At 43.8% G+C, this 27,554-nt stretch overlaps 1 protein-coding gene across 1 annotated transcript; it reads right to left on the reverse strand.

The window, feature by feature from the left end:
- Positions 1 to 13,748: 13,748 nt before the first annotated feature.
- socs5b (suppressor of cytokine signaling 5b) lies at positions 13,749 to 27,158 on the reverse strand. The gene is made up of 2 exons (XM_072436803.1): positions 26,959 to 27,158; positions 13,749 to 15,495 (listed from the first exon to the last, which is right to left on the reverse strand). Exon 2 carries the CDS (start codon positions 15,465 to 15,467, stop codon positions 13,902 to 13,904), a length of 1,566 nt encoding a protein of 521 aa, XP_072292904.1. The 5' UTR covers positions 15,468 to 15,495; positions 26,959 to 27,158; the 3' UTR covers positions 13,749 to 13,901.
- Between the last annotated feature and the right edge of the window lie 396 nt (positions 27,159 to 27,554).

A 27,554-nucleotide genomic window follows, 5' to 3' on the forward strand; every position in this document is an offset into this window, starting at 1 on the left:
ATAAACTGTAATAAACATGATTCAGGCTTAGTAACTACAGTATAAAGGTTATAGTTTAACCCTAAATTAGAGTGTTGATTGAGTAATTAGTAAGCTTGAATAATTCTTACTGGTTATGCTGTAATAAGGCAGAACTACGTTATAAATAATTTATTATAAAGTGTCGGTGTAATCCCTCATTCGTCCAGGCGTGTTCCATAGTAGAAAAAGCTTCAGTTGTAGTCATCTGGACTCAGTTAGAAAAAATAGACGTTTCGACTCTCATCCAAGAGTCATTGTCAATAAAAGAATTTAGGTCGAGAACTCCGATATTTATACTATTCAGTGGTCCAGCCCATTGGGAGGAGCCTTCCTGAAGTGGAAAGAGTTGTTTGTTTCAACAGAAACTTACCCTCTTTGTATCTACTGAGCCTATTCAACCCTTTAATGGGCTATTAGTCTCCCCTTTGTCTTTGAGAGACCCTGGCTCACCCACCCTGAGTACCTGATTAGCATCTAAATGTCCTGGTACTGGTCCTCTAACTCTCCAGGGGTTCAGTATACAATTGTAGACTACAGGAAGATTGAACCTTGGACCTCCGGCTAAGGTTCAATGGCCTGTCGGAAAAACAGCAGAGAATTTTTTGACAACATGAAGTCCCTGTTTATTTTAAACCAGGAAACACTTTAAGACAAAAACTGGTTCATCCTAAGGACAAGTTGCCGACTCAAAAACAGAGCAATGTAGTTTATTCGATCCAATGCAGTGAAGAAAGCTGTAAAGAACGTTACATAGTGAGACTAAACAGCCTCTACACAAGAGGCTTTATCAGCACAGAAGAAATACAAGTTCAGGACCTCAGAGTGCCGTGCATCTCCATCTTGAAGCCTCTAATCACTCGTTTGAAGACGGTGAGGTGAAGGTTTTAAGCAGGGAGAAAAGATGGTTTGAAAGAGGAGTCAAGGAAGCTATTTTTGTTAAAAAAGAAAGACCTTCTTTAAACAGAAACAGAGGGCTAAGGTTCAACCTTCCTGTAGTCTACAATGGTATACTGAACCCCTGGAGAGTTAGAGGACCAGTACCAGGACATTTAGATGTTAATCAGGTACTCAGGGTGGGAGAGCCAGGGTCTCACAAAGACAAAGGGGAGACTAATAGCCCATTAAAGGGTTGAATAGGCTCGGTAGATACCAAGAGGGTAAGTTTCTGTTGTAACAAACAACTCTTTCTACTTCAGGAAGGCTCCTCCCAATGGGCGGGTCTTACCACAGAACAGTATTAATATCGGAGTTCTCGATCTAAATTCTTTTATTGACAATGACTCTTGGATGAGAGTCGAAACGTCTGTTTTTTCTAACTGAGTCCAGATGACTACAACTGAAGCTTTTTCTACAATGTTATCATAAAGTGTTACCGGCCCATTTATACCAAGTTAGTTTGTTCGTTTTGAAGTTAACTGCGAATATACGAAAATACGGTACGTACTTTTAAAGTCAAGTGGGATGTTATTGTTGTTGAAAATAATTGGCTGTGACAATGGTTACCTGGCAACCGCATCACATGGAGTTTTAAAATCCTGTGATACATTTGTCTCGTCATGTTGCTTTGTTACGTAAGAAGTAAAAATACAGTCCATGCATTTTACAGAATATCTACAGGAAATGATATCTTTGTACAGATGTCTCTGGGCTTACGGGTACTTTTGGGCTAGCGCTACGGCCACGCCCCCTTTTGGGTGAAAACAAACCGTGTTAGAGGCGGGAAATACAAATTAAAATGGTAAAAATGTTAAAATTTTGCTCCAAAATACAACAAAATATTGAAACTGGCCACTCAACGGAACCAAAACCTTTACTCAAGAGTATCGTTACAATGTCAAATATATTAAATAGATGTAATATGGTGTCTTGAATAGACTCTTGAGAAGAACAATTAATCTACTGGTTACTCAATTAACTGTAACCCACTTTAAATGATGAGTATTATTAACGTTTATAGAAACCGTGATTTGAATGGCCGTGCAGACGCTCTCATTTGCAGAACACGTATTCTAAAAGTGCCGTCTAATCCAGGAACAGCACTACTGTAAGTTTGAGAATGAGGAATATGGAAGAGGCGGGGGGGCAGAGGACTTAACGGGACATGCCCGGCTGAAGTTTCCACAGCCGCTGCCAGACCAGAGGAATACAGGGGGCGTGGCCAGATGCCGAGGGTTCACATGTGGTTCAAACGTACAGGACGCCGCAGGAGCACATAGAACCAAGGCTCCGTACCATTCAAATGTATCAATGGGCCGCGTCTTCATTGGTTCGACGCCGTTAAAGAGCGTTTCGAAGGCTAACATGATGTAATCCGGTTCACGATAGAGCTTTTGTGTCCATATGTTAGTCGGCAAAATGTGTTTTCTTGGTCAGGGTCTAGTCCTGGGACCAGTGCTGCCGCTGTGTCCTTAGGCAAAACACTTGAATGAGTTGTTGGTGGCGATTGACTATCAAAAGGTGCAAGGCAGGTTTATTTTGTAGAGCGCAGTTTGTTCACGGGGTAATTCAAAGTGCTTCACGCACCAAGAAAAGATGCGTTCAACTCTCCAAACGGGTAAAACCATCAGCATTTCGTTGTGGGGGCGGGACTAGCTCTTCATGCTCCTAAACCTACACCCTGATCCTAACCTGAGCGCAGAATATAACCATCCGTTTATTTTGCTTAACCAGGGCTGAATAACGCGTTCGTTTGTGAAGCGACTTTTGAGCGTCTGGAAAATTCCTGTAAAAGACGAATGCGTTAAAGTATTGTTAGAAGTCAGGTTCCATCCTCGTTTTGAATTTCAAGGAGCTTATTGTCTTCAGTTTATCAGGAATTATTCAGACGTAGCAACTATATTTAACGCCCTAACCCTATTATGCGATTAACCTTAACCGTATTAACCCTAACCCCTTAATGAAATAGTTACAAAGCCTGAATCCTTCTTAATAAGCAATTTGTTCATTGTGAATTAAGTCTTCTTCATGCTTTATTAAGGCTAATTAAAGTATAGTTATAATATAAAGTGGTACCTGGCTTCTTTAATGACGTATAAATCAGTACAGTGGATTCAACAACATCCATCGCAAAATACTGATCCTTGCACCAAACCCCGCCCTCTTCAGCCCCATCCACCAATCGCGTTAGACTTCGACAGCGGGAGTAATGTAGGCTATAGTCGGCCGGATATATATCTCTGCTCCGAATATGTCTGAAATATTGATGCTGCTGCCCGTACCGATCAGGAAAGGCCGCCTGGAGGTCAGCCACGGCAGACTTGGCCTTGCTGCCCGCCCGCTACCCCGCCCCCTGCCCACCCGCTGCCCGCCCCCTGCCCGCCCGCTGCCCGCCCCCTGCCCGTGAGCGCTCAGAACACGGGGGTATAGACAAGAGCCAAACTTTTTTTTTAACCCCCAAATGTGGATAGAGGCAGAAATTGGGGCCATAAAACGAACCTCCCGGCGGCCATTAAGCGTTACAGTAAAAGTTAAAAATAAAAACAAACCATGCCAATGTGATTCCCAAAGTGGTCGTCGTAGCACACTGAGAACATTAAGTGCTGTGTGAGAAAACTTCTCGCACAACTTTTCGGTCGTAGTGTTTTCCAGGGCAATTTTTCATGTAATAAAGTTACATTTGTTTTGCCGTAGAACAGTTGTATTGTAAAAGCAGCTTGCGGGATCAGAATCAGACCAATGTGCGCTGTCTGCATCTAATTGTTCAGTGTTTATATTGTGCGCAAACCAGGAATAATGCCGGCAGCACTGTTAGCATGCTAGTTGTTGTTGTTAGCATTACCGCAGGGTTGCCAGCAGCCGAACCCGCCGCGCAGGACCTTCTGCCCCCAGAACCCACGGAACATGCAGTGCAGCTGTATTATTCACATATTTATCAAAGTAGCACTTTTCTGGTGACATAAACCTGCTTTTCATCTCTCGCGCGCTCAAATAGAAGCTCCACGTAGTTAAATCCTGCTCCACGCAGCTAAACGCAGCTCCACGAAGCTAAACGCAGCTCCACGAAGCTAAACGCAGCTCAACGCGCAAAGCTAAACGCAGCTCCGCGAAGCTCTAAACGCAGCTCCGCGAAGCTAAACGCAGCTAAACGCAGCTCCAAGAAGCTAAACACAGCTCCACGAAGCTAAACGCAGCTCCACGAAGCTAAACGCAGCTCAACGCGCAAAGCTAAACGCAGCTCCGCGAAGCTCTAAACGCAGCTCCAAGAAGCTAAACGCAGTTCCACGACGCTCCACGAATCTCCACTAAGCTCCACGAAGCACGGCTGGCATTGGATTTGAAGATTTGTCTCAGAAATTCAGGACTATCATTAGGTTTATTCTAAAATTGATACCTTTTATGTGGGAAATTGCTCTGGCCCAACTCGCAGAACAATGCTGGTGACCCGTGGCGTCAGCTCTTAAAAAGCCGCCCGATTCCGCGGCGCTGGCAACACCTCATTACAGTGAACACAAAACTCCAGTTCTGGTCTCTGAAAGTTGTGGAAAACCGCGTATAAACTGGTCGCGACGAATAATTAGGACGCTTGGAATGCGTCGGGGAAAGTGAGAAGTACGTTTGGACCATTGTAAACCCTTTCAAATGAACTTTTGCAGTTTTTAAGACAATTACAGTCATGTAGATGGCTTTGAAGAACACTACAGCACAAATAATGACACCGTTTTTGCTATAGTGAGATAATTATTAAGGTTATTTGAGTAACAATGGATGGGGTGCGACTTATACTTATAAACTTATACTCTGGAGCAACTTATATGTGATATTATTTGTTATTTTCACACTTTCCGCATTTCATACTTCAGTGCAACTTATATATGTTTTTCTTCTCTATTATGCATTTTTTGGCTGGTGCGACTTATACTCCGATGCCACTTATAGTCCGGAAAATATGGTAAATCAGACATATTTATTCTACTCTCAATGTAAAGCACTCTTTCAGACACAATTACAACACAGAAACAACCCAATTATGCACTTTTAAATCAATAATAACGTTGATTATTTCACCTTTTTTTTAAAACATGTTCGACTCTTTTGTGGAGGAAATATGCTGTTCATTTCGTGCAGGTCGTAGAAGATGAAACGGGGTTAAGAACACAACTATGGAAGTGCATTATTGGTGGTAATTGTGTGTGAACGCTGATTATAAACCGACTCTCTGTTTCCAGGCTCAGATGCTTCTTATCTGACGCTCGTCTCTGAAGCGCACGCCAAGTACACGCGTGTCCTCAATGTGGCGGAGGCAGATAGAGCCGCAGACGGGAGCGGCCCGGGACGATAGCGGTCGCCATGACGACACCAGAGGCGCTCGTGAGGGGACCAGGACCAGGACTTTGATGTGCTGTCACTGAACTCTGCACAATGTATTCAAGCGATGAGATGAATGACTTCTGGTTGCATGTGTTTGAAAACCTTATTGTTTGAATGTTTCGTGTCATCTTATTTCATTTAATTGTTCCACGTTGAGCCAAAGCAAATTGTTTTATGATTGATTTAAAAGAAAGAAAGTCAACTTTTCTTGTTTTTTAGGGTGATTTTGATTTAAAGTTCTGCCTTTGAGACTTTTGGACTGCAAACCTGCACCAAAAACAAGCAAACAAACAAAAAATACAGAAAAAGTCCCAGAAACAAGACAAAAATATACATTGAAACAAAAAAAGGTTTATTCTTTGGGTTACTTTATTTCTTTTTAATGTTGTATTTTCCTCTGAATTGTTACCTGCTCCGGGCGTGGCACCTGCTCCTTCTCATTCAGATAAATACTGTACGTTTAATGCCATGCTGTGGAGACAAACGGGTGGCGGACCCTCCAAAAAGGCACTTTTAAGTCACAAAAAAGGGTAAACTTTATGATAACTACACTTGTTCCTGCCTCAGTAACGCATGAACAAAGACTTTATCATAGTGAATGACTTGTTTATTAATAAGGATTCAGGCTGACGACTTAACCCAACACCTAATCTTAATCAAGTTGTTACTACGCCTGCATCATGCTTATTACAGTATGTTCATTATGAGTTAAATCGTTTTTTGTGGTTTGTTAAGGCAAATTAACGTGTAGCTATTACCAAATTGTACCCCAAATAGTCATGAAAGCACATATTCCAAATTCAGCACATATCCCTAAGTCATTAAGCCTAATTTAGATGTTTTCTTCAGTGTAGTCAGTTTGACCCTCCTGACTATTATCTTTGTTTTGTAGATTCACCTCAATTGCACTGTTATAAAACCCATTACAAAACAGAATCATTTTTAAATTTCAAACCAATATTTTGAGTTCAAATCTTATTCATATTTAGTATTCAGCCCATGTTCTTCTTGATTCTCGCTTCGGTACACTTCATTATCTTGCATTCATTGTAAAATCATCTGAGTCATTAAACTCTGCTTTACCTTCCTCTGGGGCAGCCTCAATTATTCACAACTAGCCGAGCGGAGCAAACATGATAACCCGCGCGCTATTTATACATGATTTAAATGAACAAATGTATAACTGTGACTCTCAAAAGAGGAACTGTCCCTGAAACGACACGCGGAGACGGGTCGACATTAAGCAATCGAGGCCAGTTTACTCTTCTGACATACTTTCAAATTCGCTGTATGACATTCTTAGAGTTGGTATCATTTTACACGATATACACGTAATGGCTAAACTAATAATGCATCAACAGAACTGTATACAGACAGTATAATGTGCATGGATTGAGTTGTATCGAAGGACAATTTCGTTGGCATTTTACTGATATAATGAACATTTGATCATGTTGCATATTTTGTATTTGATGGTGAGCTCTGAGAATAAAGTTACCGTATTTTCCGGAGTATAAGTCGCACCAGCCAAAAAATGTATAATAGAGAAGAAAAAAACATATATAAGTCGCACTGGAGTATAAGTATATAAGTATAAATATAAGTTTAAATCGCACCCCAGCCAAAATTATGAAAAAAGGTGCAACTTATTGTCTAGAAAATACGGTATATTCTTTCTCTGGAACAGTGTGGGTAGAGTATGGGTTTAGAACTGGTGTGTGGCACTCTAGAGCTACGTCTGTGACAATGGTGAAATAATGGTTCCTACAGTGGTGAGACTGTGGTGGCCCTAGCAATTTTAATCATTTTCTTTAATGTATTAAAAAAAAATAAAGAAATAAAGAAAATGATTCTTTATTTTTAATTTATTTTTGTATTTATTTATATTTTTGTAAATACATAAATAAATAAAAGCAAAATATAGTTTAGGAAAGAAAAAAATAGATGATTTTAAAAAAAATCATTTTTGTATTTATTATTTATTTTATTGTAAAAAAATAAAAAAGAAGCAAAATATAATTGAATTAAAAAAAATATATATATTTTTTATTATTTATTTAATTGCCAAAAAAAGCTAAATATAGTTTAATTTCAATATATTAGACTAGCCATTGTTGTCTCCTCTGAATGTGAAACACTTTGTTGTATGTGATGCAAATACATAGTTTATTATACTCTTGGAATGTTAAAAAGTCCTTAAAATGTCGCCCGAAATGAGAAAAAGTTACAAGACTGAAATGAACGATCACCTGAGCCTGTTGAACAATAACAATCTGCAGATTAAAGGATGTAACTTTTCTGATGTTATTGGCCTGAAACAGACTTGAATTAGAGGTATTTTATTGCTATTATTTCACTGCTCGTGTTCCGTGGCGCTCGAGGAGTTTAGTGCCAACACTGTGGCAAGGCAATTGCGTCTCCACGGATACGGTACGCATTGGACTTGCCCTCCCACATCTCCATTAAAGGCCTGTAGAGAACGCCCTTTGAGACCCAGCAAGAAGTACCAGAAATCAACAAATATGTTGTGTTTTGTGTTTTATTTGTTATTTTTAGGCCAATATTATGATCCAGAGAGGCAGATTTTAGTTTTCCCCAAAATATACGATCCGAAATCACTACAAACTCTAATAACTATGTATATATTGTAATACTCTGTTTTCTTTACCACAAACTCATGATGGAGAGAGCAAAATACACATCACAATAAAGAGACGGACTCAGACTGATGTTTAGGGCCAGTGTAGATTACACTTAACAGTTTTATTTTGGAATATTAAGACAATGAAGCATAAGCCAAGCACCAAGAGTGACAGCTACAAGTGTCATAGCATCAGACGGCTCTTTCGAATGAACGGAGAATTACTGTAACGAACGGTGAAGCGGTTACATCGAAACAAGACAGTGAAATGTGACCGTGACTATGCCGTTCACACGCTCCCATCTCACGCCCAGCGTCGAGGAGGGAAAGGGGGAACCGAGAGCGGAAACGGACGACGGGACGATAGGTTTAGAGACGTTTAGCTTCGTCGGCCTGTTGTTAAATCAGCTTCTGAGACGGGGCTGCGTTAAAGACAAACTATAGAATTTGACAGATTTTGCAGGCCTGTTTAACTCTAAACGCAATGCGTCGTTTTTGAATGACGAAACCGAGCGGAAAAGTCACAAATATCTCACGGTTTTGGTTAGAATTGGGTTCCGCACATGCTAAATCGCCTGTGTGGTCGCGCTGGGACGTCTCCGCAACGCCGCCACGTCCTTACACCGTAACGACGGATAAAATTAAACACATTTCATTTTTATTGATAGAGGCGGCCTTGGACTTTGTGCCAGTTTTCGTTTCATGTGGCTAGTCCCGGTAATTACAGAGATATTAACCATAAACTCGGTCGACAAATCTGCCTCCTGCGACGTTTTGTAACAAACGCAACCCATTGGCTGTCGTCGTCCGGGTCTCGGATCAGCCTTGGCGATTGGTCGACGCGACGGCGATCGCGTCCCACGACAGTCCTCTTTTTTTTTTTCCTTTCACATCCAGACAGAAACTTTTGTGCACGTTCAGCATAAAGTGACGGGATTTCGACCAAACCAACTCCGCATTTGCATAATCCGGGATCGTGAAAAATAATTACTCTCATACATAGTTTATCTTCTCTGTTTATAGCACCTCTTAAATATATGTGTGGGAAACGTGAAGTGTCTAAAATATGTCATCTATAAAGTTCCGTCGTACCTTTTTGACCGGCTACATCAGATAAATAGTGTCTTATTATCGACAACACAAAGATTTCATGGCATTTTTTTTCTCTTTTCAGGAAACAAGAGAATTCAAGTTTACGTCACGTTCACCGCGCGGACCTCTTTCCCGCTGAGACTTTCTAACGTTGCTTTGAGAACGCTGCATGTCGGCCATTTTGAAGTTTTTACATATCGATGGTGATTCGTTGATTCCGGTGCAGTACGGAACGTCGCTTCGTTTGGTTCATCGTATTATTCGGAGGTGGAAGTCCGGGGTTTGCAGGGCTCGAGTGGGTCTCAACTGTTTTGGCTTTGAGTCCGACTCGAGTCTCTTTATATGATTTTTTTTGTCAACGGTCCTGCTTAAAAGAGTCAAGGTCACGAATAAAGTGAAGTAAATCGACTGTAAAGAGAACAGTGTCTTCTGATCACGAATTCTTTCTTTTTTGTGGGGCAATATCGACTAGTCTCAAGGCGTAGAGTCCAAATCAAGTCCGAGTCTCAGTCCATTTAATCAAGTCAAGTCTCAAGTCATCAACAGAAGGACTCATGTCTGACAAAGGTCAAAGTCACGAGTGAATTAAAAGTAAAATGAATGTACTAATGCATTTTTGAAACGCCGTATTGTCTAAAGTGGATTATACATTTCGTTAAGCCGAAACACACAATTAAAAGTAGACGCGGGGAGGTCGGTCGAAGTCGTCTGGAAAGTGGGCGTGTCTCACAAGCTCATCTCGGCGGGAAAAGAGGTCTCGGCAAAAAGAGGGCCTTCAGGGTATAATGTGGTCCATTTGTACACGCCCTCGGGTTCAGTCCGGGCCCGGCCCCCGGGGGGTTCAGTCCGGGCCCGGCCCCCGGGGGGTTTAGTCCGGGCTCTGGCTCCGGGTTCGCGTGCAGCAGTGGAAATGCGGGCGTGTCCTGTACCTGAAGCGCGTGTGCAAAATGAGTTCACGACAGTTTACGCACCACAGAGAAAAAAAACGTCTTCCCGCCCGGCTCCTGTTACACATCATTCATCATACGTACAATATCTTTTTGATTCCTAACGCTAAAGGGGGTTATCATATGGCAAACGTGTGCTACAGTTAATGTCACAAATTTCCCATGGGGAAAACGGGGGCGCGAGGGTCCGCGGGCTCGGACTCTCGAAGCGTCGTGTGTGTGTGTGTGTGTGTGTGTGTGGGGGGAGGGGCCTGCCTGAGTTCACGATTGCGGGACGGGAGACAAGGCGGCGGGGCAGAGGAGCGGTTCATAGGAGTCAAAACGGACCCCTCACTCCCCTCTGCGTCCCAGGACCCTCCATGTGGCTCTGTCTGAAGCACCGACCGGCCAGGAACCAGATCCGCAGCACGACGAAGACGCTCTGCACCGCAAAGACGAAGATCCACCTTAATAATCGGGCAACGCTCTTTATTTACGGCTCAGACTGAGGATTATTCTGCTTTCGATCGATCAATGCGATTGCAAACGGCCGCTGAATATGACATTTACGCCAAATTTGACGGAGATCGAACCATTTTTGCAGATTGATCGAGCAAATTTATCATTAAAAAACGATAAATTAACACCTTTCCTGCGTCATTTTGGTGCAATTCCTTCTCTGTCTGATCCTTAAAACCTCTTTTCTCGTCACACGACATGTTTGGAAGGCCAGAAAACAATTATTATATTACTAAATTAATGCACATTTTAAGAAATAATCGATGAATTGTGATTAACTTGCTTTAGCCGGGTCAAAAACGTATAAATATTGTCTTTTTAATAGAACAAACTCTATGAAATCTTTTGGACCATTTGAAATCGATGGGACGACCGTTTCTCCCACAAACATCCAGACACGTTTGAGCCGACGCTGCAATAATGAAATGACGTGTCCAAACTCAAGATATAACATTAAACGGCAATAAAAGAGCTGCTTTCGAGTGTAAAAATGTGAATACTGAGAGGTGCAGGACATTTAGTCTGTTCAACATATTGTGGATTTTTGGACTCTGAAACGCGACATTAACAATATTACAGGGAGTTAAGATATATTTGACACATTTATCATAAAGTACAGGCAGTTGGATCGAATATTGGCTTTTGTCATACATGTGTTATTGTTTCATAATATAAGAAATACTTAAATTGTGTCATTCTCAGCTGCAGACACCATGATCGCTCCAAATCTGTGCAAAAGGATCACCTCGAGTCACTAAGGAAGTAACTATGTCCAAATCTCTTGTTTTTCATTGTTTATAGCGACGTTTTGAAGAAGCTAGAATTGTAGAAGTGATACTTGTGTTATTTCCAAGCCTTTGACTTGATTATTTCTTGTCATATTCCAAATACTTCATGTATAAATATGGTAAATAACAGTTATGGCTTCACTGAACTTAGACGCAGAAGTAATTTGCCCACAATATTCTTGAGAAACTGTGGATATTATGATATTTCTGTTATTGATTGTTGTTACAGGCGACTTAAGCTTATCAATGAGGACTTATCTTTTTTTTTCGAAGTAAGAACATTTGACTTTACGGGAAGAATTAAAGCTTGACGGCTCATGACCATTGAAACTATTTAGATCTATTTCTGAAACTGAAATTCATCTTTTTTGTTTTACCCAGATTGACCTACTTTTAGATCACATTTTAGCTGCGAGACTGTTCCCTCCTTCTCCACTCGGGTTTATTCAGGCCACAATGTAAGCGTAAGAACCAAGAAATGACAATTGGGACAATTTTAGAAGCAAAATTAAGTCTGTTTTGTTCATTAAACGGCACAAAAGTCGACCTTAATGTTAAGAACATTATATTATTTGGCTGTTTTTGTCAAATTTAACTTTATTTTGTCCGTCAGACAGTCATTTTTTGTAAAGCCGCTCATAGACTTGAGGAACAGTGACGCGGGAATGAAAGAAAATTAAAGATTTCAATGTTATTTTGTCACAGTCTCAATAATCGTGAATAATCATTGAATCGTGATGTTTTCTTCCACAATGATCGTAACACTAAAATGTTATATTGTGACGTACCTATTCTCCACTTGAGTGAACGGAATTTGATTTCAACTTGAAACGCCAAAACAACGGCAAAATCCCAAGCAAAAAGTGGCAAAAGTAGCAGTTTAATGTGAAAGTTTACGGGACAAATCTACTTACTGTTGATTTACTTTATCCTATTTATATTATCTGAAAAGATTATGACTCCTTTGAACTTGGTATAAAGTGCTTTTCCCTGTGCATCGACACTTCTATAATCTCATGTGCCCCTGACAGTCTGAGAAGCCCAGGACAGAGGGCACAGGGGGGGCACAGAGGGCACAGAGGGGGCACAGAGGGCACGGAGGGGGCACAGAGGGCACGGAGGGCGGGACAGCTCTACATCCCCTGCTTGTCTACAGGATCATTTATCATTTGTTAACATTTTGATCTTAGTCTTAGTCAGATTTAGTCCTACGGGTTATGTTATGATAATTCAGGAAGTCCACTTGGTTTTACAGGACATTTTGGTTTATAAATAAATGAAATATTGAGACTGATTCACTGGCGACACGTTTCTGTTCTTTCATTGAGCGCGGGGACTGGGGGAAAACTGGATCCGCTCTGTTCATGAATAATGCTGTGTCATTAGTCCAAATATCCGGTTTATGTATCATAGACACATATGCGGTGAAATACGAGTGCGTCTGAGACTCCCGGCGGAACTTTTCCGGTTTGTGATCTCATCAATATTTCAGCTTTATGCCACAGTTTTACCTGCTGCCCTCTCCCTCTGCCACTCACACAGAGCAGGTCTACTCTGAACGCCTCTGAACGCGTGCTTAATAAAAGATGAGATTCATGCCACAGTTTTACCTGCTGCCCTCGCCCTCTGCCACTCCCACAAAGACCGCCATGTGCTTCATAAAAGAGGAGATTTATGCATATATTTTGGACATAATCTGTTATGGATACAGTGACATCCGAGATAATAGTAAATAGACTCTTCTATAGGCTAATAACATAGGCTAATATAACCATACTTCAACACTTTTAAAAGAGGCTACTTAATGTTTTTAAAAGTATGTGATGGACCATTGTAAATGAACATTTCTGTAGTTGCTTCATCTTTGCGGAGCAGAGTCGAACACAGGAGCAGACTCAAGTAAATGGACCGAATGCTGCTCTAGAAAAAAGCTGAGGGCTGAAGATAATCTTTTTGTAAGTAGGACACTGCAGACCGGTCCATTATTTATCACAATTAAAGGAACGTTTGTGTTTCCCGGGAGCAAAGCCTTCACTTCTCTGAGATTAGCACCAAATAAAACCCTGCAGAGTCCACGCCCACAGCAGGACGCTACAGAGCACATGATTAACACCATCTGAATCATTTAAATGTTATCATTAAACCTTTAGTGTTAAAAACTGTTCAAATTATAAATGATATCTACAACTAAGAACATTTGTGATCCTTTGTGTTCTCTAAATGCATCTAAACGATCCTCCTGAGGAGCTGATCCTGACTCTCGGTGCTTAAAGACACAGACATGGAGAGTGCTGTACAGAAGTGAGCCACTGGGGGCGACAGGGAGGCATGCAGGTCACAGGCAGGTGGCGCTGTGGGGTCAGGCAGATATTTAGCACAAAATGAAGAGAAAAAACACAAAAGTGCTGATATTTGTGCCTTCCCTCTGTCAAAGAAAACCTGTTACACAAGCTGTGTGCTTGCCGTTATACTGAGTATAATCATATATTTGTGATGTAAGTAATAACTAAAGATTAGAATGAATCTGGTATAGCTTGTTACATTTAATTCCCGCCAAAGAGCCGCAGTCTCCTGCTCAGGAACATCTCTAGTTCAGTTAATCTCAGACTATTTGAGCCTGAGCGGCGGCTCTCGCTCCAGCCAGCGCACTCGTACTTTCTGTTTGTAATGATACTCCTTTAGGAAGTCCTGCAGCGCGGGCGGCAGTGGCAGAGCGCCGATGCCGTCGTACGAGGTCCGGCGACAGATGGCGGCACGCGCCAAATGCTGCAGCGAAAAGGGGAAGGTCCGGTGCAGCGGCGCGGTCAGCAGCGGCTCAAAGAACATGCAGGCGCTGGGGTCCTTGTAGTGCTCCAGGAGCCCTGTGACCGTGGACGAGTGGAACACGCACGGGTCGTGGGCGTCGAAGCTGAAGTTGTGGTTCCACTGCTCGATGCGCGCGTGCAGCGAGCGGTTGTAGCGCCGGAAGCTAACTGAGAACAGATAGTCCTCCTGCGCAGAGTCCCGCAGCAGGAAGGTGCCCTCGGGCCGGCCGTCCAGCAGAGCCTCAGCCTCGTACCGGTCCATAACGCCCCAGTAACACGGCAGCGAGCTGATCTGCAGCAGGTCCGGCACCAGGCAGTGGATGTAGTCGATCTGAGTGTGCACCTTCCAGGGGCCCGGCTGCTGCCGGCTGTGGCCCTCGCCCGAGGCGTGCCTCTGTTTGGGCCGTCGGGCCTGGAGACACAGCGTGGTGGAGTCCTCCTCAGAGTCACAGTCCTGAGATGAGACCCCCGGTTGGCCCTCAGCCTCTGCCAGGCCGGGGGTCATCTTTGGTCCCAGTTTGTAGAGGGTCGAGCTCGGGACGGAGGCTTCCAGAGTGTGGATCTGAGCATTGGGGGGCGGGTCCACGCCCTCCTCGATGCTGAGGCGGCGACGCTCACGTAGACGCTCTTCCTCGTCCTCTGGAGACGTCTGCCCCGGCTCGAAGGCGTCCAGCAGAGCCGTGGAGGAGTGGGGGCTCACGGGGGCTGTGTGCTGCTTGATCAGGTGCCACTTGTGTGCCAGGTCGGACCCCGGGGGGAACGGGCAGGTCTCCAGCATCAGCTCCGTCAGGTGAATCTTACGTTTGGTGGAGACGGGGGACTTGGCCGAGCGAGACCGTCTGTGAGTGGGCAGAGGCAGGCACAGCCCCACAGTGTCGCTGAGGCGCTGTCTGAGGGTCCTGCCGTTGACCCCTCGCCCCGGGGCAGAGTCGCACATCTCTTGGCCCGAGCTGACCCCATAGCGCCGGTCCCTGCGGCTGCTCCTCAGCCGGCCTGAGCGGCCCTCCAAAGAGCTCTGTGTTTTGGTGGAACATGAGTGTTTTTTCTTGCCGCCCCACGGCGCGTGGCGAGAGTAAGAGTCCCTGCGGGCCAGGGGCACTCCGGCCCCTCCTCGTAAATCCTCTGAGTCCTTGTCTATGGAGATTTCTACTATCTGTGGGATGTCCGACACGCAGTTGTGATGGCGTCGCCCTGATGCAGCTGGGGTCCGCTGTGGGCTCCGGGTCGGGCTGCAGGGGGCCGAGGGCAGAGGCTCAGAGGGGCCCAGCTCCACCACACAGTGCACCTCCTCTGCCTCAGGTGGAGCCTCCGATGCTCCACTGCTGCTGTGGAACAGGGTCTGACATCTGCTCTTCAGGTTACTCCACATGGTCCTCAGCGCTCAGAGCCTCTGGGACCTGCAGGACACAAGGAACATCACATTAAGACACAAGCTCAGAGCCTCTGGGACCTGCAGGACACAAGGAACATCACATTAAGACACAAGCTCAGAGCCTCTGGGACCTGCAGGACACAAGGAACATCACATTAAGACACAAGCTTAGAGCCTCTGGGACCTGCAGGACACAAGGAACATCACATTAAGACACAAGCTCAGAGCCTCTGGGACCTGCAGGACACAAGGAACATCACATTAAGACACAAGCTTAGAGCCTCTGGGACCTGCAGGACACAAGGAACATCACATTAAGACACAAGCTCAGAGCCTCTGGGACCTGCAGGACACAAGGAACATCACATTAAGACACAAGCTCAGAGCCTCTGGGACCTGCAGGACACAAGGAACATCACATTAAGACACAAGCTCAGAGCCTCTGGGACCTGCAGGACACAAGGAACATCACATTAAGACACAAGCTCAGAGCCTCTGGGACCTGCAGGACACAAGGAACATCACATTAAGACACAAGCTCAGAGCGCGCACTTCAACAAACGACAATGTGGTGTTTCAGAGAGAGAATCTAATATCTAATAATCAGTTTAGACGTTAACTGTTTGAAAGCAAAGTCTCTGACACAGAGTTTGGAGCGGCTCCTGGGCCCAGGGTTTGGAGCATGCTGAATGTTCTACATTTAAATTCCCCAGACTGCTGTGTATCTAGTAATTAGACATGGTGTGGGTGCTGGTGCGAGCGTGAGGAGTTGCCAGGCAGACGTGCAGCGGCACAAGGCCACAGCTATAAATGAACGGGGATCTGCTCACAGCTGATGTGAAGTATGTACTGTATTACTGAGCCAGTCTGGACCTGACCAGAACTGGGTCGAGCGCACACACCCTGCTGCTGCTGCTGCTGCTGCTGCTCATTTATCTCTCAAACACTAGCTGACATGTATTTGGACGTGTAGCACCGTCACAGTGTTGACACATGAAGCACATTATACGAGCAGCAGCCACCGAAGGCGCTTCACCAGACACAACCACTTTATGGCTTTCCAGACATTTTTGTTGGATAATTGTTACTGACAAAAAGCCAGTCCCTGCAGGAAATGGGACAGCCAATTACTGCAACACGCTGACTCGGCAACTTTTATTTTAATTGATGGAGGGCTCAGCATAAATCTAACAGCCATAAATGTAGCGGTCAGTGCCAAAGGAGCGTTGGAAAGACGGCATATCTTTCGTTTGTCTGCTTTCTGCGCACGTGGACCCATTTTTGCTCTAATTATAACTTTAATTTTCCCTTTCTTAGACCAAAATAATTCACCATCTAATAATATGTGTTGTAAAGGGTATTGTTATGTCCAGGGCTAGTCTTTTAACACCTATCTAACCTCAGAGAAAGTCTTATTAATTAAATGTATGGACCTGACTCTTTAAACTGTGAGAGTTGTAAGAAAATCATTGAAATTGTAACTCATACTCAAAATTAAAAAGACATAAATTAATCGTTTATAGGAAAAAATGATGCAAAAAACCCAAAAACTTTCAAATAATGGTTTACGACATAGAGCTTCTCAAACTTCTGGCGCGCCCCTCTTGGGAGATAAAAAAGTGTCCACGTCTTAAGACTTTAGACTTCTTCTTCGTTGGTGTTTTAGTCTTTAGACCCAAGACTCTGCGCGGAGCTGACTCGTACCACTGCGTTTGTTTCACTGTCTTCAAAGCCTGTGGCATCAAGGCGGAAAGGAATCCAATGTTCCCATATGCTTCATATCGTCACGAGCGGTCAGAAGCAGAGCAAGTACAACTACGGAATAAAATCTGGCAGTAATAACTCGTGGATATCAACCGCCATAAAACACAGAAGAAGAAGAAGATTCTAAAAAGGGAGTGAAGCGTCCAGTCGAATTGAGAAGGCCAGAATTGATGGTTTTATTGTTTCCATTCCGTGTCATTCGACCAACGTCACAGCGAGGCAAGAACAAATAAAGAATAATTACTATTTTGTCCGTATTATCACTGTTACCAGCTCATTACATTGGCATCTGTTTAAATAATACCTTCAGTCATATTCAAAACCTTAACCACCGTTAACCATCGCTTACTTCACTTTTTGCTTTACTTTGACTCTCGAGTAGATTTCTGTTTCCGTTTCAACTTCCGGTCACACAGGAAGTTACCAAAATAAAAGCGAAACCATATAAATTAATCTTTACAGGGAGGGAGACGAGTGCAAAGTGAACCGGGAAAGAAGCACAAGACAGAGGAGGTGCAGAGGAGGAACAGAGGAGAGACAGAGGAGGGACAAAGAAGGGAAAGAGGAGCGATGAGGGACAGAGGAGAGACAGAGGAGGGACAGAGGAGAGACAGAGGAGGTGCAGAGGAGAGACAGAGGAGGTGCAGAGGAGGGACAAAGAAGGGAAAGAGGAGAGATGAGGGACAGCGGAGAGACAGAGGAGGGACAGAGGAGAGACAGAGGAGGTGCAGAGGAGGGAAAGAGGAGCGATGAGGGACAGAGGAGAGACAGAGGAGGGACAAAGAAGGGAAAGAGGAGCGATGAGGGACAGCGGAGAGACAGAGGAGGGACAGAGGAGAGACAGAGGAGGTGCAGAGGAGGGACAGAGGAGGTGCAGAGGAGGGACAAAGAAGGGAAAGAGGAGAGATGAGGGACAGAGGAGAGACAGAGAAGGACAGAGGAAAGACAGAGGAGGTGCAGAGGAGAGACAGAGGAGGTGCAGAGGAGGGACAAAGAAGGGAAAGAGGAGAGATGAGGGACAGAGGAGGGACCGAGGAAAGACAAGAGGAGGGGCAGAGGAGAGACAGAGGAGGGACAGAGGAAAGACAGAGGAGGGGCAGAGGAGAGACAGAGGAGAGATAGAGGAGAGGTAGAGGAGGGACAGAGGAGAGATAGAGGAGAGGAAGAGGAGGGACAGAGGAGAAGCAGAGGAGGGAAAGAGGGACAGAGGAGAAGCAGAGGAGGGAAAGAGGAGGGACAGAGGAGAGACAGAGGAGGGACAGACGAGGGCCAGAGACATTATTACCTGTTAAGACAATTAAACCTCAACAAACACGTTGGAAGACAAGTTTTAACACATTCATAGTCTTCCTTTTACAACACATTTAACGACAGCTTCAGTCTCTCGTGGGAAACGGGCTTGACGTTTATCCCTCTTCGTTATCGCGTTCAAACGAGTTCTAAGCGTTTCAGTGCTGGCTCTCGTCTGGCACTCCGGCCCTCGGCGTGGATCACAGACTCCAAACGATATTTGTTCAAACAGATTTAATACGGTCGAGTCCGGATCTTATCTCGAGCGAATAATGACGATGAGCGATCACTGGGCTTCCTGAGACGCTCTCTGAATCGATACGACCGCAGTGTTCGGACAGGAAGCTCGGGTGACTTCAATATCCATCACAACGACCTGATGCACACTATTAGTCGAGATCAAATTAACTCCAGCGTTTTTATGTTTAGTAATTGTGAGGCAAAAAGCATCAGCACTATATTTATTGTAAAAAATACCTAAATATCCACATAATATATACAGAAATACAGGGCAATACCAGATTTTTCCTCACAGAGCCAAAAATAAAAATGTGCTTTGACAAGAACTAAATAAAGTATGTTCGTTTAGTTTTAGTAGTTCCCTCGTCTTCCTTTTCTCTGCTTTCCTTATTTATTAAAAAATATATATAAAAAGCAATGGAAAAAATGATCACGCAAATAATTAAGTTTAAGTATTTTTTCAGATTCATTTTAGTTTTCATCAGGATTTAGTTTCAATCATTAAAGATGTCGTGTTAATCTAGTCAGCTCAATCCATCATCGTTTTTAGTCGATCGGAAAATATATTTTTAAATTTGAACAATAATAAATTGCTTCCTGTGACGTGGACGGACGTGTCTCTAGCCTTGAGTCGTTCTTTTAATTTTGTTTGTTTCATATATATATAAAAAAAACTCTTATATTCTTAATAAAAAAAATAAAAAGTAAAAAAAACAATAGTAACACTCTTATTTACAGCAGTTATATGGACGGAGAATATTGCACCAAGATGATTGACATCATGTCAGTATTGCACATGCTTATAAGATAAGATAAGATAATCCTTTATTGTCCCACATGGGGAAATTTCATTGATGCAACTAGGGCTGGGTATTGCCAAGACCCTCGCGATACGATACGTATCCCGATACTTGTATGTCCCGATACAATTCCCTCTTTATGATACGTATCCTGATACTTTTTTGAAAAAAGGGTCTTAAAGTTTACCAAATGGGCATTTGTTTTATTCCGGATAAGAAAATGCATGAATTTTCATGTTCATCCACAAAGCTTATGCAAAGAACACATTCAAGTAAAGTTGCCAAACAATTGGCAAGGTCTGTGTGATGTGTGTGGTGTGTGTGATGTCTGTAATGTGTGTGATGTGTGGGAGTCTGTTGACCCTCTGTTTGTGTCTTTTTGTTGTTGTTTTGGTCTTAAAATCCTGTTTCTTCGGGTCGAGTCGGGCTCGGCACTAAGCTAAGTAGCACTAGTGCGGAAGTGGCCGCGGCTAACGCTAAGCTAACAGGCGCTCAGCGGGGCCCTGTTGGATAGTTGTATTTTTTAACCGCTCGCTTTTATTGTTTAACCGTTCGGTTTATGTAGTGTAGAGTAGGGAAGATGTGTGTGATGTTGGTGTCAGGTTTGTGTCCGTTTTTTTGCCTCCGGTTCGGCTGTTGTGGTGGCCTCGGGGCTGTGTTAGCTCCGGGGCTAAAATGGCGGTCTCGGGGCTAAGTTAGCTCCGGGGCTGCGTTGAATTTGTATAAAATAGAGGGGTGAAAGGAATGAAATCAATGAAAAAGGAAATCAAATAGAATAAAAAAGGGAGGCGTGTAACAGTAACAACGTTTTGAGCCAAAAGCTCTTCTTTCAGGCCTGTGTCTGTCTCAGTAGTTCCGCGCTGTTTACCGCCCTCTACAGGAGGGAGCTTCTAAACGGCCGCCCGGACAATTTGTAATAAATTAACGTTCGAGCCTGTGACGATATATCGCGTATCGATATTTTGAACACAGCCCTAGATGCAACGCAGGTAGATACAGAGGTAGATACAGAGGAAAAGAACAAATCACTTATAGGAAGTTTGAAAAACACTCTCAGTAGAAGATCTCCTATAAACAAAAACTCCCATAGACAAAACCTCCCATTTCCCAACAAGGGATGGAGGGGAAAAATAATAAAGATAAAAATAAATAAATACATAAATACCATTTCATGTGATCACGACAGTAATTGCACATGAATATGTGTCAGGACAGTAATTACACATGAATTGCACAGTAATTGCACATGGTTATGTCAGTATTGCACATGTTCAGGACTAACAGTTTTTGTTATAAAGTCTGACAGCAGCAGGAAGGAAAGACCTACGGAACCTTTCCTTCACACATCGAGGGTGGATCAGTCTCTCACTGAAGCTGCTCTCCAGAGCGGAGAGAGTGTCCTGCAGGGGGTGACACTCATGGTCCAGCATAGATGTGAATCTAGCCAGGACCCTTCTGTCCCCCACCTCCTGCACCGAGTCCAGAGCACAGCCCAGGACGGAGCTGGACTTCTTGATGACTTTGTCCAGTCTCTTCCTCTCCCTCTCTGTGATGCTGCTGCTCCAGCAGGCCACACCTACAGGAGGGCTGATGCCACCACAGAGTCAGAGAAGGTCTTCAGGAGCGGCCCTGTCACTCCAAAAGACCTGAGTCTCCTCCGGAGGTAGAGCCGACTCTGGCTCTTCCTGTACAGTGCGTCTGTGTTATGAGTCCAGTCCAGTTTGTGGTTCAGATGAACACCAGGTACTTGTATGAGTCACTCTCTCAATGTCCCGTCCCTGGATGTTCACTGGTGAGGGGGCAGTGGGGTGGCGTCTGCGGAAGTCCACCACCATCTCCTTGGTCTTCCCCGCGTTGATGAGGAGGTGGTTCCGCTGACCCCAGTCCACAAAGTCCTGCTCCAGTCCTCTGTACTCCGCATCATCGTCGTCAATGACAGTTTTCTCAGATCTTGCAGTCGTACTAAAAATTACAAAGCTACAAAGAATATATGAACACTGCGACTGTAAACTGTTCATAAATGTTAGAAAACAGAGCAGTGAAGATGTAAAAGGACTTTGATGATGATGAGATTGTTTCTCTGTGAAATAGGCTAATTTTGAAATCTCTACATTTAAACTGAGCATTACATAAGATCAGGGATGTCAAGACAACAAGTTAATCAATAATCATGATTATTCAGGTCACAATATAAGAAGGAAGAATAATTGTGATCATTTTGAAAGCAATTTTTTTTAAATCAATGCACAGCCCAAAAATGTACTTAAATGTTAAGATATATATTTTTTTTAAATTTGGCTGTCTTTGTCACATGTAACTTTATTTTTGTTTTTTAAAAGGAATAATATGTGTTTAAGATTTTAATGTTGCAAATAAAATAAAAAAGTGTGCATATATATTTAAATATCTTTGAAATAACAATAAACAAAGCACTATTTATTTTAGAAAATAAATAAATAAATATAAAAGTAATATTCCTGAACAATTGTTAAATCACAATAATCATAATGCTAAAATTTGTATATTGTGACACCCCTACATTTAAACTGAGCACTACTTGGGATCACAGAGGACAGAACACAGTTAAATGACAAAGACTGCCCCATTTGTACAGTAAACAGGTCAAAGGTCGAGTTCACAAAGTCCGTTTTCTTATGCTACGTCAAAATGCTACTAAAATTCATCCATTCATTTGCTTTTTTCTGTTTGTTTATCTTTTCGTAACCTTGTTTTTTTTTAGATTCACAGACATTTTCGTAGCTCAAAAACACATTGGTAAACACATAAACACATAAACTCTCTTACTGTGAGTTCTAAGCACCTGAACAGAAAAGAGTGAAAACGCTGACGCACAAACTCATCTTGTAACCTCACACCGCCACGCGTCCGATGCTAACGTAAGGCGCCTTTTTTATCGCTCAATCTGAAAACGCCTCGATTTTCCGGCGATGTTAGCATTCAGTTTATTGTTAGCGCAATAATATTAACCGCTCATTGTATTTTTTTATTATTGATATGACACTCAACATTCAAATGTTGTTTCTCTGCAATATAATTAGGGCTGTCAGCTTAATCACAGTTGCATTTTGAATACCTTGTCCCTTCGTGAAAAAAACCTCATAACGTTGTCATTTAAAGGTGTTCCGAAACATACAGGATCCTTGTATTGGTTTAGCGCTTCACGTGTCAGTCTTTTCTCACCGTTAATGCTCAAAACCGGCGCTCTAAACCAAATCCTACCGCCAAAAACACAAACAAACCCAATCGCAGCTACATCGTCAACCTTCCCCTCCACGTACACTGCCGACCTGCTCCCGACCGACTTCCATTCACTTCCTTTGATACGGTCATCGATGTTTCTGCCGCTACTCGCGATCCGCCCTCGAAAAACTGGAGCGCGCAGCCATTACGATGACTCACGTTACGCCGCGGACAGAAGTACAATCTGTATCCGAGGCTCCGGTCCAGCACGACACAGAACAAGTGCCAATAGTGATTAATACGGCGCGGATGTGTACGGATTGAGACGCCCAAACGCGCGGTATGGGAAGCTTTAATGTGAATGGCACGCGTAGGGCTGATTCATTCACCGTATGCTGCAAACATAGTGGAGTACACCAACAAACTCTGTGGGAAACAACACTTTTCACTCCAGGGAAGAGTTACAGACGTGAGGAAAGCGCAGGAATTGTGACGTCGTGATAGCCAACTGTGTAATGTTACGGTTACGTCACAATTATTCACCATTACAGAAGCCGTAAAACAAACTAATACGCAATAATGTGGCGAGGTACTTTTCATTTAAGTTGACTTTTACTCAAACGGACTGTAGATTGAATAAATTCACCTATAATTTGGCGGGTAAAATGCTCACAATCGTTGTTTTTAGTTGAATATCGAGCCACCTGAATCAGAACCCTACCCCTAGCCTCCTCTACCCCATTGCCTACACTTCTACCCCCTGTTACATCCCCATCTTTTTCTCTCTACTTCTTCTGTCTTGTTCATTTTATCTGTATATTAATGTGTTCTGTACGTGTTGTCCCCCCTGTCTGTAAATACCCCCCCTTTTTTTATTATGTTCAGCGTCTTTGGGTCACTGAAAAGCGCTATATAAATAAAAGTTATTATTATTATTATTATTAGAATTATCAATAAACTGAATATCCCTAATACTTTATGATTGAAGTGCAGTAGAGAAAACGTTCAGCCAAAAGTGTGGAAGAAGATTTAGGGACAAAGACTATATTGTATGTTGTATATACATGTATGTTATTGTCAATTATATGTATAAAAAACTAGCGCAAACCTACTTCTTTGTGACCAAGGGTTGTGTCAGGAAGGGCATCTGGTTTAAAGTGCCTAAGATGTTCTAATTTAGACTTTATTTGGTGTATTTGTACCTGTTGTACATATATATTATAGTTTTACACCAATCGAGCAGCTATTTTTGGAGAAAATATTGAAAAATCTGTAGAATGACAGGAAATGACATCACACTCATTCCAGTCAAAGTTTATGCATACATTACACAAATAAACTCCTTTTTTGACTCTCTCAACTATAATTCAACAAAATAAAAGTCTCTCTCATATATTTTTATTTGTCAAATTTAAAATAACTGACATTAGATGAGTTTTTAGCCAGTGTTTTCTGGGTAATTTCATAGTGTGATGTCATCAATTACAAACAGGAAGTGAAATTATAAAAAAAATTGCTGTGATAACATTTTTATAATTTTTTAGCAAACTTCAAAATATATATATTTTTAACTGCATTTTAGTTCAATGAGTTGTCTGACCTGTAGGGGGCACTTTAACGTGTAATGTGTGTCGCAAATTAACAAACTACAATTGGAATCATCAAGTCATACTAACAAAATCTGGACATTTCATTTGTTTCATTTGTAACATCCAGATTGCAAATAACGATGATTAAAGCAGTCAACAAATTGAGGATAAAACGCATTTATAACCAGATAATGTTTGAAGAAAATGCTGACGGAATGCATTTAGAAATAATATTTACGAGAAAAGTGTACATTTAAATTGCTTTTTCCCCCATTCTGGTTTAATAATGCCACGTACTTTGTGACAAAACATCTCTTTGCATGTGTTTTAGATTCTGTATAGTCCCTAAAACAATCAGCAATTATTACAATACCTAACGGATAACTTCGAAATTCTGATTAATTAGTACAAAAAAAGTCTTGTCAATTCTCCTCCATCCATTTAATTCACATTTAATTCATCGAAATGTCTAAATGCACATGTTTCCCGTGTCATTTCGACGCTTTAACTTAGTACAACTTAATCTCGCACATATTTCGGGGTCAGTCCAGTTCGCGACGATTCCATAACTAAAATCGCTGACGACTATTCAAACACTCGACGGCGATTAATCCAATTAGCGTCTGCGGCCCCTGTTCAAAGCCCGTCTTCCTGAAACGCATCTCAGCAGAATCGGGATTAATAATTCAAAACAATGCCCATCTTGTATAATCCCCCCCCCCCCCCCCCCCCCCCCCGGTACGTGGCAGCGATAGCAGAAACGCCGCCGCGCCGGTCTCTCTCAACACGCCGCTCTCTCTCAAACGCGCCAAAGTGGGAAAAATACAAATAGTTGTAGGCCAAGTCGGACACACACCCATCCTCCGGGGATCGCCGCGAGCCCAGCGAAAAAGAACTGGAGAGGAGACAAGATTGAGGGGAGGACGCCTTCAGAGCGACCGGGGCTAACGAGACGGATGTCATGCGTTCATAAAGATATAAAGGGGAGTTAATGCGGCTAATCACGGCTAGGCCTCGCATCGCAAGCGCTCGACTTAACTCGGTGTCGGTTATTGAAAATGTGCACGCGATGAGTACAAGGGGGGGCGTACGTTTAAAGGGACTGTGATTGTGATTGCGTACGCAGAAAAATCAATCGCGGCGAAGAAGCGTGTTTCCTTTTAGTTTGGTGTAGCGTCTGTAGGGCCTGTCACGTAAAGTCACACAGAGGTCCGCTGCACATGTTCGGACCCCTAAAAGCCACTTTCAGAGAATTTTTAATCAATTGTAAAGGTAAAGAATAACTTCTAACGCATGATTTTAACATTTTCGGAAAGATAACGAGACAATGGTGCATGATTTAGAACCAAGTGGCTACGTTCTGCACAGGAAATGGACCCCTTTCAGGTTAAAATGTTATTACCACTTTGCACTACAGTTATTAACACATTATTAACTTTGACTACACATTTATATTAATAGGCCAGTATCCTAAAGCAATAATAAAATAGTTATCGTCGTCATCATATAAGCCATGAAACATAAGACTAAAACTCCTGCACTTAAATTACACAAATGAAAACGCCACATAGAAACAAAGCACTAAATGACAAACTGTAGCACAAACTATAGTAGGTGTACAGTGAGTGCTTACATACTGCAGGGGCCCCCGTGTGATTATCCTGCCACATTTCCAGAGAACCATCTATTAAGGTAAAGTTTGTTATGTGGGGGGATATGATAGCGGGGCCAAGGCCTTTAGGCTCCTGGAGGCCTCGTCGTAGCATCAACAGTCAATCCTCTGTAGCTCCGGCCGCTTTATAGACGCTTTAACCACAGCGAGCGTCTGCCAGATCCGCGTGGCAGCTCCAATGCGCACGACCACGGCGCGCGCGATCACAAAACATGGTATAAATGTTATAGTCGCGTCGCTGGAACACGCCATTTCACGTCATTTTGCTCTCCAGCCTGTCAAAAATGCTAACGGGACTCGGGAGAATGGGACCGCGGCTACACAATCCGCTCCGCTGCACGATCCGCGTCGAGGCGAGCTCTGCGCATGCGCCCGCCGCTTTAAATGCCCCGGGTACGGGAACGCGAAACGGACAAAACTCATCCAGAATCGAGCGAGAGCTTTCTCAGAACTGGACCAATTTGACGTTTTTTAATACAAACCAGCTTCAGAAACACGTTACACCATTAAAAAAGAACAACGGGCAACGTAAAGGCAAGAAATGTCACAGCGGCAGCGCGTGAAATGTAGGTTTTCACGTCTTGCATCTGGATTTTAACACATACTTCTTGTGTGAAACAGCGGTGTATTAATTCTCAGCAATAACGCATAATCAATGAATAGTTTGTTGTTATTTTCCGACGTAATGTGTAGTTATGTCCGGTTATTACACTGCGTTATTACTGGGAATAGCCAACGCCAGCATTAGCAGCAGCAGCACGCCAGGCGCAGATCGGGCAGGGACAGGGATGTTAGCACGTTAGCTCGGGAAAGAAAAAATCCGACGGGAGAAAAATCGCACAATTACGTTCGGCGCCGATGTGTCGCCGAGTGACCGCGCGTGCCATCCGCGGCGGGTGACGGGGACACGGCGTGTGTGGACGGTGACTTACCCCGCGTGCCTGCTCCGAAAGCGCTATTCCGCCGCTTTCTTTGTCTGCGAAAAATGGCTATTAAGACTCGTCGAGCTCGTCTCCCGCTCGTGGACTGCCGCGTCGGACAAAGGCGCCGGGGCTCCGCGCGTGCTGAACGGCGACATCCCGCAATATCGCTCAATAAATACAACTTAAAGTGCTTCGTAAAAACGTGAAAACCTCCGGGGTCTTTTTTTTCAGCACGACGGGAGGCATTTCTCCGGCATGGTGGGGGTCTGAAATATGACGGACCCGTGGAGAAGCCGGAGAGGGGCGGAGCCGGGAGAGAGGGGGAGGAGACTGACAGCGGGACGGGCCAATGGGCGCAGCGGGGAGGACGGACGCGAGTGGACGGGGGCCGCGAGAGGGACGGGGACCGCGGGGACGAGCGTGATAGGACGAGCCGCGCGCGCTGGGTCTCCCCGTGATGGGCGCCTCACGGGGCCAATGAGAGCGGGGCTGTGGGGGACGAGGGGCCGCGGGGACGAGGCTGCGGGGACGGGGCTGCGGGGAAGAGGCTGCGGGGACGGGGTTCCGGGGAGGAGGTTGCGGGGAGGGGGCTGCTGGGAGGAGGC

The sequence above is a fragment of the Eucyclogobius newberryi genome, unplaced genomic scaffold (genome assembly GCF_026437365.1).
Source record: "Eucyclogobius newberryi isolate DKJ021-1_F unplaced genomic scaffold, fEucNew1.0.hap1 SCAF_8, whole genome shotgun sequence".
Taxonomy (NCBI): domain Eukaryota; kingdom Metazoa; phylum Chordata; class Actinopteri; order Gobiiformes; family Gobiidae; genus Eucyclogobius; species Eucyclogobius newberryi.

Coding starts and splice junctions, on each gene's coding strand:
- socs5b (XM_072436803.1), bottom strand. CDS start 15,467: ATGTGGAGTAACCTGAAGAGCAGATGTCAGACCCTGTTCCACAGCAGC.